General features: G+C 47.4%; 1 protein-coding gene across 1 annotated transcript in view; it reads right to left on the bottom strand.

Annotated features, from left to right (window-relative positions):
• The window catches only part of LOC126159004 (microtubule-associated serine/threonine-protein kinase 3), an 85,450-nt gene that overhangs the window by 16,506 nt on the left and 45,711 nt on the right, over window positions 1-23,233 (bottom strand). The window contains exons 4-5 of the mRNA XM_049916482.1: window positions 21,203-21,502; window positions 14,487-14,629 (exon numbers count right to left, since the gene is read on the bottom strand). Of these exons, the coding sequence (XP_049772439.1) occupies window positions 14,487-14,629; window positions 21,203-21,502 (443 nt within the window). The remainder of the gene's footprint in view (window positions 1-14,486; window positions 14,630-21,202; window positions 21,503-23,233) is intronic.

The raw sequence follows: 23,233 nt of genomic DNA, 5'->3' as shown, positions 1-23,233 counted from the left end.
ACATACACAGCGTATGCCGCATAACAACAACTTAGCTCGTAGTAACTGTTCGAAGTGACAATCGCCAGTCTGAATGCACGCATGGCAACGCCGCATGAAGTTCCGCCTCACGCTCCCTCAAAGATCCCTGATGTCTGCTGTACCAGGAGACAGGCTAGTTGGTCCCTAGCAAGCAAGTTTTCATCCATTTCTACGCGAATTTCATACACAAACGTCTTGAGTGAACCCCAGAGGAAAAAATCCAGAGGTGTGAGTTACGGCGATCCCGCTGGCTGTGGGACAGTGCCTTCCCTTCCAACGGGTACGTGTGGTCGAGATGCTCGCGCACATTAACATCGAAGTGGGCTGCTGCGCTGTAGTGTTGAAACCACAACCTTCCACGGAGGACAAGGGGTACTGTCTCCAAGAACTGTGGCCCACATTTCGCAGGGACACCTAGTAACGGGGACCAGTCAAACGGGGAAGTAGTGAATGAGGTCCTATTAGGTGATCTCGGACAATGCCCGCTCATACATTGACAGAGAATCGTTGCTGGCGCCCGCCGATGAGGGTGGCATGGGGGCTTTCTTACTCCATACATGGCTGTTGCGGTTGTTGAAAGCATCATTACGGGTGAAGGTGGCCTCATCTTCAAGCTACAGTGTTATGCGATGTACACTGTGTACGTCCATAATACAATACGAGGTGCATTCAAGTTCTAAGGCCTCCGAGCTTTTTTCTCCGGACTGGAAAGAGATAGAAACATGCGCATTCTTTTAAAATGAGGCCGCGTTCATTGTCAATACGTCCCAGAGATGGCAGCACCGTACGGCAGATGGAATTTTACCGCCAGCGGCGAGAATGAGAACTGTTTTAAATACTTAAAATGGCGACGTTTTCCTTACTTGAACAGCGTGCAATCATTCGTTTTCTGAATTTGCGTGGTGTGAAACCAATTGAAATTCATCGACAGTTGAAGGAGACATGTGGTGATGGAGTTATGGATGTGTCGAAAGTGCGTTCGTGGGTGCGACAGTTTAATGAAGGCAGAACATCGTGTGACAACAAACCGAAACAACCTCGGGCTCGCACAAGCCGGTCTGACGACATGATCGAGAAAGTGGAGAGAATTGTTTTGGGGGATCGCCGAGTGACTGTTGAACAGATCGCCTCCAGAGTTGGCATTTCTGTGGGTTCTGTGCACACAATCATGCATGAAGACATGAAAATGCGAAAAGTGTCATCCAGGTGGGTGCCACGAATGCTGACGGACGACCACATGGCTGCCCGTGTGGCATGTTGCCAAGCAATGTTGACGCGCAACGACAGCATGAATGGGACTTTCTTTTCGTCGGTTGTGACAATGGATGAGACGTGGATGCCACTTTTCAATCAAGAAACAAAGCGCCAGTCAGCTGAATGGAAGCACACAGATTCACCGCCACCAAAAAAATTTCGGGTAACCGCCAGTGCTGAAAAAATGATGGTGTCCATGTTATGGGACAGCGAGGGCGTAATCCTTACCCATTGCGTTCCAAAGGGCACTACGGTAACAGGTGCATCCTACGAAAATGTTTTGAAGAACAAATTCCTTCCTGCACTGCAACAAAAACGTCCGGGAAGGGCTGCGCGTGTGCTGTTTCACCAAGACAACGCACCCGCACATCGAGCTAACGTTACGCAACAGTTTCTTCGTGATAACAACTTTGAAGTGATTCCTCATGCTCCCTACTCATCTGACCTGGCTCCTATTGACTTTTGGCTTTTACCAACAATGAAAGACACTCTCCGTGGCCGCACATTCACCAGCCGTGCTGCTATTGCCTCAGCGATTTTCCAGTGGTCAAAACAGACTCCTAAAGAAGCCTTCGCCGCTGCCATGGAATCATGGCGTCAGCGTTGTGAAAAATGTGTACGTCTGCAGGGCGATTACGTCGAGAAGTAACGCCAGTTTCATCGATTTCGGGTGAGTAGTTAATTAGAAAAAAAAACGGAGGCCTTAAAACTTGAATGCACCTCGTAGACATGCATTTCCGGCCGTTAGCTCCCTATCTGAGTGTAATCTGTTGCGGACCCACTATCATCTGTTTCAATTTGATCTAAAAGATTTTAGACGCTCTATTTAAGAGCGACTCTCGGTGGCACAGTGGTAAACTGCCACATGTACTGGTCTGAAGGTCTTGAGTTTGATCCCCCGCCAGTCAAAGGATTTTTTATCCGTCATTTGTTACCTCTTTCGTCTCTGCTAATCTTAATGCCGAACTGCATCGTGGTTCGGTGTCCACGTTAAACATCAGGTCGTCTATAAATGGCTAAGTCAGTAGTAAGGACAGCAGGGCCTTATCCCAAGTGGTATCATGTCTAGTAAAGCACTGTGCCGTTAAAACCAATGAGTTAAAAATGTTGTACCCTTTGAGAACAGACGCAACTAGACCGTCGTATTATGTACCAAAAGGCAGAGACAGAATATTAAACGAATTCGTGGATTTAGATTTAAGCAAGGAAAATGGCAAACTTTGATTTATTCTGTACTCTGGTCTTCGAAAGAGATTGCTTGCAAAAGACTTGCACGGTCTGCATTGAAATATTGTTCAAACGTGCGTGAGCCAGGTCTGTTTCGGGACATTGATCGTTTACAGAGGGTAACAGAAATGGCAGACAGTTGGAGAGAACACTTCCAAAATTTAACTATAACGTATTTAGGAGATTCTAAACGCTGGTTTCGTGGAGACAATATGTAAACCGTCCACCCGAAGAGTTCCGGGACTGATTTTACTCCTGCGTAAAAGCTACATCAACGCAGTAACTACAGTGGAAGATCGACCCATAAACTATCAACAATAGATGAGCGCTCGACCAGTCAGTTATGTGCAGGCAGTGTTCAGCAGCAGACATGCGTCCGGGTGTGTCAACGTTGTCGTGTTCCAAACGGCAACAGAGCAACGAAATGAACATCTGTAAATTAGATGTTAAAGATATTCTTCTTAATATTGTGAAGAAGAGAACAGTGTCTGCAAAGTTTGTTCCACACAACTTCACCAACAAACAAAAACAGCGACGAGTTGGCCCTTGCCACGACTTGAATGAAACGCATGACGCAGATAATTCTTTTCTGAAAAGAAAGGAAGGAGACGAGACTTGTGTTATCAGAATACTAAAAAACGAAAGACAAAGAGCAAAATGGATCTGTAATGGTTCACCAGGTCCGAAGAAGGTGCGGAATGCGACGTACGAGTTGAACAACTTCCAAGAGAGGGACGTTTTCGACAGTTTCACATGGGTGCATGGACATTCTTTGCGTTGTACTGAAGTGAGAAGAGACTATGTAGAACACATGAAGCATTAAAACCAGGGTCTTAACTTTTATCTATTCTTTATTAATCCAGTCTCGAAACTGGCGGACTATATTCCCCAATCCACGTACATATGTGTCGCATAGATACCTTGAAGACAGAATTCGACCAGTAACAGCCTACACAAACATGTATTAGCAGTGATTCTTCACATGCTCTGTCTCTGAAAGGAATTGGAAAAAACTTAAAAACAAAGCAAGTAGTTTCAGCTACGCACTTTATAATGATTCTTGGAATACATATATAGTAATTAAATGAATGTAATTGAAACACTCTTTCATCTTTAAACAGGGTGCTGTAAGAGATACAGTCATCGGGTCCTTGAGAGCAAACAGAAGTTGCCCGCCGGCCGCGGTGGCCGTGCGGTTCTAGGCGCTGTTGCGCTGTTGCTGCCTCGGGCATGGATGTGTGTGATGTCCTTAGGTTAGTTAGGTTTAAGTTGTTCTAAGTTCAAGGGGACTGATGACCACAGCAGTTGAGTCCCATAGTGCTCAGAGCCATTTGAACCATAAGCATAAGCATTTGAAGCATAACGACGATCGCGATGATGAAGGTCTTAGCTACGAACGTGTACCTGCCTCGTCACAGCGGAGAGGCGGCAGAGCAGGTGGCTGATTACCCAGTATTTATGCGCTGTTTGCTGATGAGGCCAGCGGCGCTCCCGGCATATGAGGGATGCCAACTTCTTAAAGAAGTTGCCCAACTAGTTGCGACGGAAGGTGTGCGAGAGAGAAAGAGGGGGGGAAGTAAGGCGAGATGGAGGTAATGTACAGTGTAAGGTGTCATCCGAGCTACTTGCGACATCCAATATTTCAAAGGCACAAATATTGGAGGAGTCTTGCTTAAAGTTACGAGCAAGGGACAAAATTTTGCGATCTGACATCACTTTTAACGAAGTTACACGCACAGCGCTCTGCCGTTCACCTCAGGGCCTTGGGTCGGGAAGCAGTGATCGTGTGATCATACCGACATCTCCCAGAAAGCCTGCCTGCAGCCGTTAACCGTGTACGCTTCCGTAAAAGGCATCCCTCATATGCCGGGAGCGCCGCTGGCCTCATCAGCAAACAGCGCATAAATACTGGGTAATCAGCCACCTGCGCTGCCGCGTCTCCGCTGTGACGAGGCAGGTACACGTTCGTAGCGAAGACCTTCATCATCGCGATCGTCGTTATGCTTCCTAGCTAGAAATCACTAAAGCGGTCGGTTCTCACGGTATGCCCACCACGACCCTATTAAGAAATCAAGGTAAAAAGTGTCCAGCATCTAAGAGAACGCCACAACCTGTGAGCAGCCCCTCCCAGTGTTTATGCGACCCACTCTTGTCCTGTGAAAGTCAGAAAATACTGTGTAGGTACTGGTAATTTCAAGATTACGGGTTCCCATATAAGGGAAACATCTAGTTTCAAGTCATAGTCCAGCACACAGTTTCATCTGTCGGGAAATTTCATTACGCCATAAACTTGGCTCCAGAGTGAAAGACGCGTTCTTTTATATTCACCTGTTTATGTGTAGTGTACGTCGCAAAGTGTGCTTCAGTTTCCGTCCCGTCATCATTTTCGTGCACTTTTATTACACCTGCCTTTAGTTTTCTTCTATCTGTCTTGCGTTGAGAAGACAGTTTTCTATTTCACGTCCAAGTACAGAGGTTACTGTCCAGTCCAGTTACTTCATACATTGCGAAGTATCCAAATTTCTAAACAACGAGTACAGTGATACTGTTACAGAAGCCTACCATACTGTTCTAGATATAAACCTAAAGTTATGTTGTTCCGCGGGAGCTTTTAGTTTGCTTATTTTACGTAAAAATTTGTTGATCTTTCACATAACCACAAGCTGTAGGACGTGTTCTAGTAAAAACAGAACGTAACAGATTATGTGGGACTAGTTAAGGCCATGTAGTGGACTGTAATTACGAACAGAACTTGGATCGCTGTCATTCGCGGGCAACGCGCTACCAATCAAGCAATACACGCACGTCTCACAGACAGCTTCAGAGTTTCTACTCGTCACGGGCTCCTCCACTTTCCATCCAGAAATGGTAGCGTACTATCCTACTTCTGCACCTGTACTCTGCGAATCACTCTAGTGGGTGGCTTGAAGTTTAAAGTTTGCTCCGCGGGTTGCGCTAATTTTCCGCTATCTTTCCTCGCGTACCTGCCAGTTAACACTTCTGAAGATTTCTGTTACAATTACTTGTCAGTAAAACAAGCCTGCGATCGTTCGAACCGGCCTTATCTGTAAACGCTCAATGTCGCCTGCTGGTCCGACCTGGCATTGGTCCCGTACACTTGAGCGGTATTCAAGCACGATCCATATGAGTGTTTTGTACGTAAACTCTTTTGTAGGTAAACTGCAATTTTCCAATATCCTGGTAAGGAACCTTGATATGCCATTTACATTACCTACAACGTTTCGGTCTACCAATACTACGATTCGGTAGTAAATGGTTGGATTATCGGTAGCATTGCTAGTATTGGTAGGGAAAGAAATAAATGAATGTGTAAGAGAGGAACTCTGAGCCGACGACTTCCTCTTGTGTTTTTGTTTGTTCGGTCGTTCAGAACTTAACATCATTTAGTGTTAGTCCATTGTGTATTTTATCTCATTACGGAATACAAATTGCATTTTATAAGTAATAAAAATTAGTTGAACGCGTAACTTCTGCGCTTTTATGTAATCTTTGACGCAAGTACAGTTTATATGCAAAACATAATATATATATATAATTATTGTAGTTTTTTGTACTCAATAGGGGGTGCTTCATCATGACCAAAGGCAAAAAAAAGACAATAAAGCTCTTTATGAGTAACAATACGTGTCTTACATACATTCGACGAAGTAATGAAGTGATGTTTGATATATTTTTGTTCTGTGTTTCTATATTTCGCCTGCTTTAAGCAAATTACGTTTTTTGGCGCTACATGACAAATCTCTATTGTTTTCTTTATTTTTACTACAGCATCTCTCCGTTACAAATCAACAATTTTCGAATAAAACTAAATTAAACACTGATATTTTCACTTTTGTTTTTAAGTAACAGAGACAGGAGGATAACTATGTAGAACAAAAATGTTCTGTATGTTACGTGGCCTTTTACATAGCCTCACTCATTTGCTAGACGGTTCACGGCTTCCGATTTCTAGGGGAATCTCGTAAGGCAATGATCGCGTACACAAAGCATTCGTTATGAGGTAACGCCCGATAGGTATGCTACACATCTAAGATACAGATACTGCGAATACGACCTCAACTGGCCGAAGCTACTAATAAAACTACCATAATCTGTGCTTACTTATAATGGTCTACGGAGTCCGCCCCGATAGCTGAGTGGTCAGCGTGACGAACTGCCGTCCTACGGGCCCGGGTTCGATTCCCGGCTGGGTCGGGGCTTTTCTCCGCTCAGGGACTGGATGTTGTGTTGTCTTCATCATCATTTCATCCGCATCCGGCGCGCAGGTCGCCCAATGTGGTGTCGAATGTAATAGACGTGCACCAAGGCAGCTGGACCTGCCCTGTAAGGGGCCTTCCGCCCAACGAAGCCAAACGCTCATTTCCATAGTCTACGGTGGCCAACCGTAGTTTCAAAACTCTACTTACAACATAGTCTATCTGGTCTTTCCACTTAGTAACACTGCTACTCCCAAATATTTTTACTTCTCGCTTCCCGACCTCGGACACAATTTTTACTTTTCGAATACAACTATAGGAGCAAATGCTGTACTTAGAGCAAAATATTTCTCAAAGTGTAACGGGGTCAGTAAAGTGCTGGTCGCACGCCACCAAGTTCGGACACATTCGTACTTCCTTTCGGAAGCATTACTGAGTACGCAACAGCTGTAAAAACTGTAGATGACTGCATCTGTAATAAAATGCAGGAACGTATGTCAAGTGTGACCTGAAAAATTTAGTGAAATTTCCGAACGTCACCCACTGCGAATTCGAAAAATAACGACTGCGCTAGGATATTTCTTTTAGATATGACGGACACACAGGGAAATTCTTGCCACGTAACAAACGATACCTCTTACTGTGGTAAGTTTAAAGTTACAGATTAAGAAACGGTGTATTCCATCAATACAGTGATTAACACACTCCAAAATTCTTCCTTCGCATTTTTGCTAAGTCTGAGTTTTCCAGCTCTGCGTGTGATTCCTTGTGTACGACGTTAAATAAATCTTGTCTCGTTCGCAAATAACTCGTTTCCAGCTCAGAGTCAGGTAACGAGTTTTGCATTACTTCGAGTACTCCACTAGCAAGAAATTTATCGGCAATACGAACACAGCTGGCAGCGGCAGACGTTGTCCAGGCAAGTCTGCCGCGTCGTTTCGTAAATCGTAGCTGTTCGGTTGTTCTCGGAATCGTTCGGCCCGTGTGTCGCTACCATCGGGTGTGATAGAGACGCGACCGCTGGTGGCCCGCGGCAGTCCCGTTCTGCTTACTGTCGCTGAGTCACGACGATCCACGGACAAGAAGCAGCAGCACGGGGGCCGGTGGTGGGGAGGGTGCGTTAGTGGACTGTGGGAGAGGGGAGAGTAGCAGGGGGGGGGGGAGGGAGCGGAGAGCCAGAGGCGCCGGCGCCGCGCTTGCGTAACGCCCTGTCGGCCGCGCAGCGCAGCAGCTGGCGCGCTCGGCGGGGCTAATCGCTGCCGCCTACGTATGTCCCCTTCAGCTTTCCGGTTGCGTCCTAACATGTCCAGGCTCAGCTTCTCTAAGGCTCCTCTCCGAACCAAAACCCAGTAATAGTTCCAGAATGAATTTTCACTCTGTAGTGGAGTGCGCACTGATAACATCTAGCAAATTAACTGTGTTCCGGGCCGGGTTTCGAAACCGGGACCTGCGCCTTTCGTGGCCAAATGCTCTGCAAAATGAGCTACGGAGGCACTCACCGACCCGCCCTAACAGCTGGACTTCCTCCTAGAGCGCGAAGTCTGGAAAGCGATGAAGCACGTCTTCCTCCGACGCGGTGCACTGCGCTGATGCGCTGTTGTCTCCCTACTAAGCCGTCCCTCCCCCCTCCCCCCCTCCCCCCCCCCCCTCCCACGCGCGCGCGACCACACACACACACACACACAGAGCTGTTCAGCGAGGTGATACGACACTCACTCTCCGCATTAAAGTGTTAGATACAATAGCGTCCACTGTGTAGTTGGCAGCAGAAGACAACCGAAACACAGGCTACTGCCAGACGCGGATCATCCGGCACGTAGTAGGAACCGCCGCAGCAACAGCGCCCAGAGCGATGGCGTCCAACAGGGAACAGATTGGTCGCCTCCCATCCACATGCAGTCACCCCGCAATACCAGCTGACCCATCGGTATCCAGCCACAACGGAAACTCGATACGGAGGAAAACTGCGGTTTCGATAAAGAAGACGTCACAGAGTTCAACTTAGTGTATTTTAAGGGCAATTTTTTTTCTTTTCCCTGTCGGGGTTGGTATAGCGACTACAGTTCGCAGGTCACCCCACATTTATCCGTTGACGATGTCGCAAACGGAAAACACAGCACAGACCGCTCTCCCCAGCAGGCAGTAGGCCGCAACCCGACGCAGCGCGAGCATTCCTGTTTGTGTGTGTGTGTGTGTGTGTGTGTGTGTGTGTTTGTGTGTGTCATGTTTTCAGACATGCGTTACCTGGATACTGGATGATGGATAAACAAATGTACGTGCACTGTTCAGTCACATTAATGTGACCACCTGTTGGAAGCCTGTACAAACAAACACCTTCGCAATGCGGACCAGTGCAAGACGTACAGGAAGAGCATCAGTACGGTTATGGAAGGTACCGACAGAGATGTGCATCCATGCTGACTCCATTCCCGTGGCGCTACAGTCTGGAACCGCACGACCGCTGCAGTCGCTGGTTCGAATCCGGCCTCGGGCATGGATATGTGCGATGTCCTTAGGTTAGTTAGGTTTAAGCAGTTCTAAGTTCTGGGGGCGGATGACCTCAGAAGTTAAGTCCCATAATGCTCAGAGCAATTGCCGTGGCCAAGTGCTGTAGGTTTCTCGTTAGATGTTCTATGGCGCGAAGAGTTCGATCGAGGTGGTCCCGCAGATTCTCCATTCGGTTTAAATCCGGGGCTGGTGCCAGGGGAGTCGGTAAAGTCGTATTGGTGCTCTTCGAACCACGCACGTGCACTACGAGCTGTGTGTCACGTTACATTGTCCTGCTGGTAAATGCCATCGCGCTGACGGAAAACAACCTTTATGTAGAGATGGTGCACGTGGTCCCCAAGGATATATGCAAACTTCTCTTGGCCATTGTGCCTTAGAGAACGCCGAGATCACTCCAGGAAACATTCCGCACACTATTACGCTCCCTTCTTCGGCAGAGTGTTTGCGTGTTATCTATGGTCCGTTGTGCACCACAATTGCCTCGGCGCCGGTTTTGGATAGCGACATTTTCCATGAACGGTATACTTTAACCACGACCACACGCCAACAGTTTACAAACTTAGACATTTTGGAAATGCTTCCATATTTGACCCCAAAACTTCTGGTCATGCCCTTTCGGGTATGAGATACATTGGTATGTTTCCGCATTACGACAACGACTGCATTATTATGCGCCCCCCCCCTACCCCCCCACCCTTACACGCTTTATGTAAGCTCCATAGCTAGCACTGTCACCTGTCGGCTGTGGGTGCGTTGACGTCGAACATAGGCGGTGATCACATTAACGTGGCCGAGCAGTGTAATTTAGTACGTGCTTTGCAGTGTTAATTACAAAGAGAATCTCTTAGTTGTACCTGGTTGCAAGTAAGAGAGGAGGCCTTAATCTTGCTAGATGAAGTGCATCGAGTGGTCAGAAGTCATAGGAAGCCAACAGGACACTACTCGATCGTCGGTAGGTGAAGCCTAAGCGGTGTTTTTGTCTTGGTACAGTCCTGGTAGAAACGAGCACCGCATTCAAATTGATGGCGACCTCTCACGCCTGTTCGACACTACAGAGAGGCAACTTCCCGGCTATTCGTCAAACACCTGTTGTCGTCCTTCGGAGCTTCTTACGCCGTTGGAAATGTTTCCGCGATACTGTAGATTCGCCCTAGACACGGTTGACCTCAGAAACCCAAAATCTTGGGTAATCTCCGAGATGCTGTAACGCATGCTTCTTGGACCAATTACCACAGTAGGTTAACTCGCGACGAGCTGCCATGTTCACTATAAATCTGTCTATAAGAAATTTTCGTGTCGAGACTTGCGCTATACCCTGCATCTAGTGACAACATTCGAGTGTCATCGATATGATGGTCAACTGTGGTCCTGAAAAGGACCAAGATGATGTTTGTGGTGTGAAAGGATCAGCCGCCAGAGAAACCTGACGCCCAGGGTACGCCCGATTACAAGTCTTATCTTGGTCGGAAATCATTGCAATCTTCGTGGGGCTTCATAACAGAAGATACGTCCTGTGATTGTGGACAAGAGCAAACCACAAGCCACATGCTCCAGTTTCTTTTGTGCCCTACATCCTGCAGGAAGATTGATCTCCTGTAAGCCACTCCCAGTGCCTTGGAGGTTGCAAAGTACTGGGCACATGTAATATAAATACAATTTGTGTGTATATATATGTACATATTTATTGATGTGTATGGCTACTGTAAATTTGTATGTTTCTGATTCGAGAATAATAAAAAATTCGAGTGTCACACGCGGCACACCTTCAAACGGGACTATCCATCCTCTGATTTTTGGTCTCTCAGTTTTAAGTGCATACATAAAAGCAATATTCTCTGAGCTCAGACGAACGCGACGATAGAAGGAAGATTTTAACGTACCGCCGACATCGAGCTAAATCAAAATGATGAGCTAGCTCAGTTGTGCGCAGATAGGGAACAAAATGGGCTTTTGGCGTGAACCACTTTACTGCATCCATCGGAAGTGATACAGGCAAGCCTAAACCAGGATTGGTGGACCAGGATTCGAATCTCACTGCACCTCCATACTGGTGCGGTACGTTCAAGGCAGACACGCCACGCTATGGACAATATGCCGCTGCGCTTGAACGCGCAACGTAGAGTGCCCCAGCGTTGTCGCTGTACCCCTTGTGGATATATTAAGTTTGGGCGAGCAGTCATACAACTCGATGGTAAGCCGTTTGGGTCAGATTTTGACCATCCTCAGACCCTGATGCCATGATAGTAGGCGGTGGCGGTAAATGGAGCAGAGTTTATAACTCCACGAACGTCAGTTGACATTCGTGGAGTTGAACAACCGCTACCACCTACCATCATGGTATCAGGGTAAAAAATTGACCGAAAGCAGTTACCATTGAAATAAATATTTTTGCGGTTGACTCCGAGTAGGTCAACTGACAGACCACATTTCCAACCGGCATGCCGAATCACTGAGCTTACAGCCACATATTTAGTAGATCAGTCTCGTTAGCTGGGCGGTAAAGAAGTTCAGTACACAAAGCCTCTAACTTGACGTATAACTGATCCTGCCGTTAGAAACTCGAACCACACTGAGATTTAAAATCTTCTATTGAGGCGTCGCCATCACAATTTCTTTCAGAGTCATTCGAGTGAAGTGTCTCATCAAAACATTTATTCTGGCGAATACCACCATTTCAGCATAATACATTTGTTTCATTATCGTTGTGTATGGAGTGCCCAATATAGATATGATGATCCAACACAGCCGTAAATGATGGGTGTACCGTGGATATTGGGCACATATCACACAAATAGTGGGCGTTGTCTGACCAACATACTACTGGTCATATCTGCACGGAGTACTGCAGCAACCTGCGTTATCTATCATGAGATAATCCTTGACAGAACCACGAAAAGCTTCCGTGTTAAGTGGGAGTCGAAAGATAGCCAAGATATGTACCCACGAAATATCAATGGGAGCGGTGGAATGCGTAAGACTGCACCATCAAACCTAAAGGGCCATTTATGTGATAAGTACGTGTAGAGTGTACTGTTGTATTTGAGTTGTTAATGGCAATGATAAAGAGAAGAGATAGGACGAACTCTTGAGTCGGCACGTCGCCTTCACAGTACGACCAGAAAGTCCCGAAACTGACTTTATTCCTGTCTCACAAGCGACGTCAGCGCAGTGACTATGGTAGTAGCTTGAACTATCAACTGTAAACAATAGGTGTGCAACCGATCAGCCAATTGAGAGGAGGCACTGTCAAGCAGTGGAAGCGCGGCCGTAGGTTGTCAACGATGTATTCTTCAGAATGTTATGAAGAAGAGAAAAGCATGAGCAAAGTTTGTTCCGCACACCTTGACTCTCGAACGAAAACGACGCGTGGACGCCTGCCACGACTTAATTGGATGCAAAACGCAGGTAATTATTTTCTGAGAAATTTGTTATCAATACGAAACTACCACAAAACGATAAAGTGCAGAGTGGCTCTCTGATGGTTCGCCAAGACCGAAGAATGTGCGAATGTGAAGTGCATGTTGCACAACATCCGAACGAAGGACGTTTCTGAAAGTTTCTCATGATTGTATGAACGTCCTGTGCTTTATACTCGAGTGGGGAACACTAGTAGAAAACCTGAAGCATTAAAACCACTGTCTTACGTTTTCTCTATTTTTTATTAACCAGCCTCGAAAATTTTTGAAGTACATCGAAAAAGTTAAGAGAAGGGCAGCTCGATTTGTATTATCGCGAAATAGGAGAAAGAGAGCCAAGGATATTATACACGAATTGGGGCGGCAGTCATTAAAACAAGGGCGTTTTTTGCTGTGGCAGTATCTTCTTATGTTTCAATCAGCAACTTTCTCCGCAGAGTGTGAAAACATGTAGTTGGCGCCCACCTACAAAGGAAGAAATGACCATCATAATAAAATAAGAGATATCAGAGTTTTAAGTGCAACGTTTTTGCCGCGCTGCTCGATATTGGAACGGTAGAGAAGTAGCTTAAAGGCGATTCGACGAACCCCCTGCCAGGCACTTAATTGTGAATGTCAGAGTAATCATGTAGATGTAGACGTGGGTACTCTCGAAACTCATCATAGTTGCTTACTTTGTTGAACATTTCCATCCGCGTGGCATCAGGCTGGATAAATTTTGAGTGTAACCCAGGATTTTCGGATAGAGTTAGATGATCAAGACCGAGTGAGGCCCAGTGGTAAGACATCGGATTTGTATCCGAAAGACCTACGTTCTCAAGAACGGCCGTCCTAATTCTCGTATGGTCATTCAAACGTAGGTTCTCCGTGATTTCCCTAAATCGGGTAAGGCGCAAGCCGCGATAGTTCCTTTAAAAGAGTACGGCAGATTTCTTCCCCCATTCTAGCGAACAGAGAGACTGCGCTGCGTCTATAGTGACCTCGTTGTAGACCGAACTTTAAAAACTAGTCAAATGGCTCTGAGCACTATGCGACTCAACTTCTGAGGTCATCAGTCGCCTAGAACGTAGAATTAATTAAACCTAACTAACCTAAGGACATCACACACATCCATGCCCGAGGCAGGATTCGAACCTGCGACCGTAGCAGTCTCGCGGTTCCAGACTGAAGCGCCTTTAACCGCACGGCCACACCGGCCGGCTTAAAAACTATTCTCTCTTCGTGATGATCAGGAAAGTCACCTCGAGTCGAGCATGCTAGTGTGGGTTAGTAACATCTGTTGTTGTTGTGGGGAGGGGGGTAGGGTTATGAGGGTAATTCCCGGTCCACTTTGAGGTAATAACATATGGGCAGTAGCTCGGATGGTATTGCAAATGTAGGTAAGCGCACGTGACAATGGTAAAGGAACTGTCCTACCATTTAGGAGAAGTGATTAGTTTTTCCACAGTAAATTTGTGGCCATCTTGCTTCTTCTCATCATGAATAGAAAGGAAGAAAGGTAGAGGCAACAAAGAAGGATTCGACATTGCGTCAAGAACGAGATAATTAGAAACTGTAGCGAACAAATCTCCGAACTGAATAAGTGGTCAATTTCTACTCGTCACTACGCCCATTGGGTGTCGAGTCCCAAAATAAAAGCGTGGAAAAGGAATTCAAAGAGGAGAGATGCTTACCATTCTTCGAGATCGAAGAGCGCGGACCCACTACAAGCCTCGCTGAACGCCGTCGGAAAATTTCGCAACAGCCCGGGTTTGGATTCTCGGGTATTCCGATCGCAGCCGCTCGAGCCACTCGACGCCTCGGTGCCATCTATTATTGTCGCACGGTGCGGCTGGCTCAGTACCGATTGGCACGAAGTCTGGAGCGATCGGCAGCGCGACAAGGTGATGGCATGGCGGTGCGCGCCAGAAATAAAAGGCAGCGAGGCGAGCTGGGCGAGGCGATACGGCAGGGCAAATATAAACAGCGGCGGCGTGTCGGCGCCACCTGCCGCCAGACACGCACATCTGGACGCCGGCTGCGCGCCCGCTTATCGCCGATAACGCCGATCGACTCACCGCGCCACACGGCCGCAGCGCCGGGAGCACCGCTCGGCCTTTAAAATGAGCCAGAAGTTACAATTTGACGTTTCATCAACTTCAGAATGACAATGAAACTGTGTGCCTTTTGTGGGCATGTGCCCTACCGTCTAAGCTATCCAAGCACGAGTCACGAAATGTCGTCACAGCTTTGCTTCTGTCAGTACCTCATCTCCTACCTTCCAAACCTCACAAAAGCTCGTGCGAAACTTCCAGCACTAGCACTCCTGAGCGAAGTTTGGAAGGTAGGATGTGAGAACGTTTCATATCAGCAGACAGACCGCTGCATAGTGAAAATTTCAGTCTGAATCACAAAAGGAGTTACAATTCACTGAAGCTTCAATGAGTTTGGACGGCGTGTGTGTGATTCAAAATGGTTCAAATGGCTCTGAGCACTATGCGACTTAACTTCTGAGGTCATCAGTCGCCTAGAACTTAGAACTAATTAAACCTAACTAACCTAAGGACATCACACACATCCATGTCCGAGGCAGGATTCGAACCTGCGACTGTAGCGCCAAGAACCGCACGGCCACTCCGGCCGGCTGCGTGTGTGTGGAAATTTAATTGTGGAAGAATGATGCCAAAAAGTCCGTAAGTCCTCGCTAAATCGTTGTCAGCCTAGCAACAAATAGACCGTACAGGAATCTATCATGCAGCCAGGTTCTAATGGCGTGTAACCAGGTGACTTTTATAGTTTTCACTCAGGCCCACGGGAAATACGAGCCCCACAACAAACTTGTGACGTCACATTAGTCGCCTTGCCCGATATACAATACATCCCTACGTCTGGGGCCAGATGGAAAATTTGAATGTCAATGAACATGTACCCAAGAAAGTACTTAACTTTCTCACATGTTGTGGAAAGCGTGAGTCTATTTAAACGCGCAGCTATGAAGTATTACAGTGGTCACAAACAGTAAGTCGCTCCACGGTGGACACAGCCGCTGCAACTCAAGAGACCTGTGTTGTCACGTGCTGTGGCGTACGCCGCAATCCCATATATCTCGTTGGTCCAATTTTCACTCGACGAACGTTATCTCCGTGGAGCTTCTGGCCGCTGCTTACAAGGGCATCGTGGCCTGTAGGTGGCAGGACCAGGTGATCCACCGGGAGCGCCGCCTATTGTGAGCTGCCGTTCCCTACAGCCTCTGACTTGACGACTTCGTTATCTTCCACGGCGGAATCGATTTCGTTATCTGAGCGAGATACAAGATTCTGCTATGAAATTCCTGTAGTAAGGCATCGTTGGATGGCAGTATGAAACAGTATCGGCTTAGAACACTGGTCTCCAGGTTGTTAATGTTGCTTTCCGAACCGGAAGTGCTATTTCTTATTCAGTAACTCACCATCTGCCTTCAGGAGTTCGAATGGACCCCTCTTCAGTCTTCTCCCCAACGACAAATTCTTCACACAAGTGTCTGAATTATTCTGATGTCTTGCTTCCATTATCAGGCACATTAGAATTGCCACTCTCTGACTATTGCACACGATTAGCAACTCTACCTGAGCAATCTGGACGAGTGTGGGTAAGCGTGCAGGGAAAATGTGCAGGTAGCTATGAGCACGCCGGTTCGCGTGCCGCCGAGGCATACTCTGAGACGGCGGTATCGCTGGTGCCATTGAGAATTTGCGCAGGGCGCGTTATCTGGCGTGGCGTGACGCAAGCGGCGGCCGTGAGCAGATAGGCAGCCGACTCGCCGCCAGATGTGCGGCGGGCCACACACAAACAGCGCAGCACGCGCTTACTTCAGCTACTGGCCGCTCTCTGCAGGGAAGTACTTTGCGGGTCTCGAGCCGGTGTTGAGGCTGGCGAGCAGTACCTCATATCGTCCCTTGCTGTTCGTAAACGGAGCGTTAACTTCGTTCAGATCTCTTTGTAAAGGAAGTAAGGACTACTTGCGGCAATGCAGTTTGGTTTTCCCGAGGATAGGTTCAGCCGCCAAATCGGAGGCGGTCCCTTTCTCTGCGCTGTTCAAATGGATCAAATGGCTCTGAGCACTATGGGACTTAACTTCTGAGGTCATCAGTCCCCTAGAACTTAGAACTACTTAAACCTAACTAACCTAAGGACATCACACACACCCATGCCTGAGGCAGGATTCGAACCTGCGACCGTAGCGGTCGCGCGGTTCCAAACTGTAGCGCCTAGAGCCGCTCGGCTACTCCGGCCGGCTCTGTGGTGTGTGAGAGTTGTGTTGTAAGTACTGGGTGGTTATAATTAAAGTGCAGCTACTCACAGAGTTCCAATGTGGGCTATAATTATCGTATGGCAGCGAAATTCGTTGGATATTGTAATATGCTTGTCCAGAACCGATTTACTCTGAAAAAAAAAATAGGTCCAATTTTCACCACCAGGTGCAAATGTGGCTCTGTGAATGCAAGGAAGACGTATACAAATGTTAGCATATGTAATGGGTTAGAAACGAAAGGTATAAACTTGACTTTATTATTAACCCCTACTTACACATTTGTTCAATATGAGCACCGGAGTCGTCGACGAGATGCTATATAGTGCTAGATTTGCACCTGGTGGCCAAAATTGGAACCAATATGTTTCCCGGAGTAAATCGGTTCTGCATTAACGCATTAGCATATCTATCAAGCTTCGCTGCTATACAATAATTATACCCCACACAGGGCCTCCATGGGTAGCAGCACTTTAATTATAACCACCCGGCGTATCTGATGAATGTGGGTGACTAATGGGTATGTATGTAGTGCAGAGTCTTGTTTGCACCTTACGATGATGAGAGAAGGAAGAGGACGAATACCACGGCCGGCACACCAAGGGCAGAGCTTCAGCGGTCGGCACACGGGCCGTGCATACGAACGTTAACACGCCGAGTTTCTGAAGTCATACAGTGGAAAAAGAGCATTTGGAAGTCTTTCCGGGCGTGGAGAGTAATATCTAACATGTAAGATATTCTGAATGTGCGTTTGAACGTAGACCAATGGGGTGGAAGAACGCCACCTACGTCACATGAAGCCGTCTCTTTGCAGATCAAAGCTGCGCGAAACCATATTGGCTTTCAGCTGAAGCCCAAACGTATATATGCCATTACTAAGCACGAGCAAGTCGAAGATCTCTCGAAAACCCTTCGTTAATTGAACAATTTGTTTTAATAAAATGACAGGAGACGTCATATTGGTGATTAAAGAATTATTGCTATTTCGTTATTACGAAAATATGCCGTTTCATGTCAACGGCACATTGAGACCCATCAAAAACGCATTGTTCTTGGTACATTTTGTTACAATTAAATGTCTGTTAATGACATACCTGGATTAATGTTTTCAGTAGATGGTATTATGCAAAGTATGGTCGGTGTAGCGTAATCAGTAGAAACTCAAAATTGTAAGGAAGGGCCGGCCGCAGTGGCCGAGCGGTTCTAGGCGCTACAGTCTGGAACCGCGTGACCGCTACGGTCGCAGGTTCGAATCCTGCCTCGGGCATGGATGTGTGTGATGTCCTTAGATTAGTTAGGTTTAAGTAGTTCTAAGTTCTAGAGGACTGATGACCTTAGAAGTTAAGTCCCATAGTGCTCAGAGCCATTTGAACCATTTTTTTTTTTTTTTTTTTTTGTAAGGTAAGAGGTAACTTGTTGCTGGTTTGCGTCTCACTGAGTCCAGATATTTATTTACTAACCTTCGTGTTTTCTAATAGGTTTGGTAGCTTTTTACTAGTTTAATAGAAGTATATTCCATAATATTCGATGCTACGCAAATATAAGCGCTCTCTGTATCTCTCTCTCTGTCTCTGAAGAGTGAGCCTGTTCGATTTGCTTTACCTACAAGACAGCTTGCACCACTTGTAGTAAGATATTTTCAACCGTCTTGTTTTAACATGACTAGCATATGGGCAAGGGCGGAAATGTGCGTTTTAATAGAGACAAGGTAGGAAGTTTAAGCTCGTTCATGTTGTAAACATTGTGATTTTCTAGCTGACGACTGCCGCTGGAGCGCGCTGCGTTCGCACATTCGAGGTACATCCAGAAAGTAAGCTTCCCGATCTTGTCTCCTTTAAGGCAGACGTATTTAGCAGAGAAAATGGCGCATGCGCAACATATCTCTGACGTGACAACAAATGCAGGCCGGAGTGGTCCAGCGTGGTGCCAATATCGCGGCAGCAGGGCTCCGAAACGGCGTCTTTTAATCGTTCTCCCGCCGCCTGCGAGGTTCGGTCAGCGACAAGGTTTCTTAATGCGACCATCAAAATTCATCGTCAGCTCTGTGATATCTACAGGCAGAACATTATGAGCAAACAGATGGGGCGTCGCTGGTGTATGCTTTTTTCCCGGCAGTCGTCAAAGTGTCCATGATGAAGGGCGCAATGGGCGACCGTTTCTCATCGGTGATCACCTGGCTGAGCTGGTGCGGCAGCGCACTCTGGAGAACCGTCCCTTCATGATTACGGAGCTTGGCAGCCATTTTCCGCAGACATCCCGATCCTTGTTGCGTGAAATTGTCACTAAGCACCTCCTGTTCAAGAAATTGCGTGCCGGGTGGGTGCCAAAAAACCTGACACCCGAGCACCAAACGAAACGCTTTGGAGCGGCACTGACATTTCCGCAGTGGTATCATGATGACGGCAACGAATTCCTCGGCAGGATCGCCACAGGCGAGGAGACGTTGCTTTCTCATTTGACCCCGGAAACCGAGCAGTAGTCAATGCATTGGCTTCACAGTCGATCTCCGGTCAACACGAAATTCAGACAGACTGTGTTGATGCAGAAAGTGATGTGCATGGTGTTCTGGGACGGGAAGAGCATTCTGCTCATTGTCTTCCTGCCCAGAAGGTGAAAAGGTGAACGCCGATTGTTACTGTGAATCAATGTGGAAACTGCGATGTACCATTCAGAACAAGAGGTGTGGAGTACTTACTGCAGTTGTTTTGCTGCTCCATGACAGTGCTTGTCGGCATACGGCTCGGCGCACAGCGACTGTTTTGCGCAAGTCCGGCTGGGAACTGTTTGATCATCCAGCATACTGTCCTGATCTTGCTCCCAGCGATTTTGTCTTTCCTTGCACATCAAGAAACTCCTGTTCTCCCGCCAGCGCTTTTGACAACGACGAAGAGCTGAAGACGACTATCAAAAAATGGTTCAAATGGCTCTGAGCACTATGGGACTTAACATCTGAGGTCATCAGTCGCCTAGAACTAATTAAACCTAACTAACCTAAGGACATCACACACATCCATGTCCGAGGCAGGATTCGAACCTGCGACCGTAGCAGCAGCGCGGTTCCAGACTGAAGCGCCTAGAACCGCTCGGTACGAACATTCCACAAATTGCTATTTGTACAGCAGAATCTTCAAAATGCAGCGCACTGAAAAATTTGAGACTATCAATTTATGCCCTCTTAATATAAGTGGCAACTACACCCTGAACGTCACTTATCAAAGTGGTTCGTGCTCCATGAATAACGATAAATTCTAACGTAAAATCCTTGCTCCTTGTAGACAAAGGGAAACGAAATAAACCAACACAACCACGTGCAGCTATATTGGCACACATCACATGTGATTCGTCAGATTTCTTGCTTATTCTGAATAGTCAGTGCGGTCTCATATTAGCCCACACACGCGCGATCTACCGACACACAGCGCGGTATGGCAACGGACTGCTACAATAGGCCGCTCGTGTGTGCGGTCCTTTATGTCATTAGGCATGGAGCATTCGAATTGGTCAAGGATGCGGAGAAAATCGGCTCTAGAATGCATTTAATGACGAAATGAAGAACGTTAAACTAGGACAAAAATGAGCACTCCTGACAAGTGAAATCTTTGTGCGGGGCCGATGTTCGTTCTCGACCAAAGGCATCAGACGTTCGCCGGCCACACTCTTGTCGGCTTAGCCATCTGTGCACGCTACACGGACAGATTCAAAGGTACAACGTGTCAGAAGTTGCTCCAGACGTCTTTCGAACTGCACAATATGCCCTCCGACCACCTTGTTGACTACAGTCGTTAAAAGGCATGAGGGTGGAAAGGGGGGGGGGGGGGAGTCGCAGTGATGATATTATGTTAAGAGTGGCGTCTGCTAGGACAAGGAATGAAACATTTCATCTCACAAACATTCCTGAGGATGTAATTCGTCGAAATCAGTGATAGTTATTTTCTTCCACGGACGCTAGTAGCACTGACAGAAGACGTCGAAAAACTTCAAAGTAGGTGTTTCTTGTGTTATCACGAAATAGGTGAGAATTTCACGATTACGGATAGCGACATGCGATGGTAAACGTTAAACCAAAGACCTTTTTTTATTGTGACGAAATTAATTTCAATCGGTTTCTCCTGTTCGCCTAAAGTGATGTGGGGAATCAGTGGAAAAACTGCAGCCGGGATGCCCGGAAGGGAATTGGAGAGGCGATGCTTCCGAACGTGTCTATTGTGGGAGTAAGGACGGAGCCTTGAGGGCCGCCAGGTGCGGCGCAGCCAGTGCATTAGGTGGACGAGGACGAGCTGGCGGCAACGCGCGAGCGCGCACCCCCGCGCTGGCGCCAGTAAAGGCGGCGGCGCCGTGAGTCAGCTCCAGGCGGGCTCTGGTTACGTGGGCAGATTTAGCCGCGCGCTGCGGCGCCTGGCCGACCGCCAGCGCTGCCAGGTGTTCCGCGCCGCACCTGCACACACTGCCGCCACTGCTACTGGCGCCAAGCCGCGCACAGCGGGACTGCGCCACGCCAGCCGCACTCGACCCGAGGTGCGCACGGCACGCGCCGTACCTTAGCTCTTGTTCGAGCTTTTCCTCCGTCCAGAAACCTTCGAGAATGGCACGTGCTGTACACGCAAAAGAACTCAGTGCAGGGAGGGTAGCAAATCTGTACAGTCCCTGCCTCCTGTCGTCAGGAGTGTCCCCTGTGATGCGGGTTTCACATGCGCAGCTTAGTAAACATACGTGGCGGGAAGGCTAGCATTTACTGCCTCTTAACAGAAGAATGGAAAAACTGGTAGAAGGTGACCTTGGGGGAAGATCAGTTTGGATTCCGGAGAAACGTAGGAAGACGCGAGGCAATACTGACCGCACGACTTACCTTAGAAGATAGGTTAAGGAAAGACAAATCAACCTCTACACAGAGGTGACAAAAGTCATGGGATAGCGACATGCAAATATACAGATGGCGGTAGTAGCGCGCACACAAGGTGTAAAAGAGCATCGGCGGAGCTATCATTTATACTCAGGTGATTCATATGAAAATGTTTCCCACGTGACCACGGCCGGACGACGGGAACTAAAAGACTTTGAACGCGGAATGGTACTTGGAGCTAGACACATGAGAAATTCCGTTTCGGAAATCGTTGGAGAATTCGATATCCCGAGACACACAGTGTCAAGTGTGTGCCGAGTATATCACATTTCAGACAAGGCAGTGACCGACGGGGTTCACTTAACCACCGAGGGCAGCGCGCGTTTGCGTAGATTTGTCACTACTAACAGACAAACAACACTGAGTGAAATAACCGCAGAAATCAATGTCGGTCGTTCGACGAAAGTATCCGTTACGACAGAGCGGTGAAATGTGGCATTAATGGGCTATGGCAGCAGACGACCGACTCGAATGTCTTTGCTAACAGTACGACATCGCCTACAGCGCCTATCCTGGGCTCGTGACCATATCGGTTGGAGCCTAGAGGTCAGGAAAACAGCGGCCTGGTCACGTGAGTCCCGATTTCAAAGGTGATGGTAGGGTTCGGGTGTGGCGTAGATCCCACGAAGCTATGGACCCACACCGTCAATAAGGCATTGTGCAAGCTGCTGGTGGCCCCATAATGGTGCGGGTTGTGTTTACATGCAATGCACTGGGTTCCCTGAATGTTCGGCTACTTGGAGAGCTTTTGCAGCCATTCATGGACTTCATGTTCCGAAACAACGATGGTTATTTTAAAGATGGTAATGCGCCATGTCACCAGGCCACAAGTGTTGGCGATTTGTTTGAAGAACATTCTCGACAATTCGAGCAAATGATTCGGCAATTTCAGTTCCTGCGCAATATCCTGCACCGACAATACTTTTGCAATTGTGGGGGCCTCCAACGACTTGTTGAGTTCACGCTGTTAGCAGGTATACCATGACATCTATCACCTCAGTGTGTTTATACCCTAAAAGAATTCAACACATGGAATGCCACAGACATGTACGAGATTGTACAGTATCTTGCTTCTTCTAAGGAGTGCTCATTGTGAGACTGGTTGCGCATGTGCGAATGAGTAAACTGCCAAGGTAAAATCAGTGTGTCTATTGGCACAGAACTCCTCTGCATCATAAAAGTCTGAGTCAAGATGAAGTGAAACTGGAAGAAATTTGTACTGCACAGTCCGGTAACGATACGCTGGTAAGCGCAAGAGTGTATTAACTGCTTTAACTGTTTCGTGAATGACTATGAAAACTGCTTGATCACGTTTGTGCAACTACTGTATCGAACGTGCTGAATTCTTAGTCTATGCGAATTGTCGAGGAACAGTTCGTTACACTACAAAGGGGATGAACAGCAGTGTTAGTAAGCACTCCGT

Source organism: Schistocerca cancellata, chromosome 2 (genome assembly GCF_023864275.1).
Source record: "Schistocerca cancellata isolate TAMUIC-IGC-003103 chromosome 2, iqSchCanc2.1, whole genome shotgun sequence".
NCBI lineage: Eukaryota > Metazoa > Arthropoda > Insecta > Orthoptera > Acrididae > Schistocerca > Schistocerca cancellata.
Note: the sequence above shows the minus strand (reverse complement) of the source record. Positions and strands in the feature narration are given on the sequence as shown.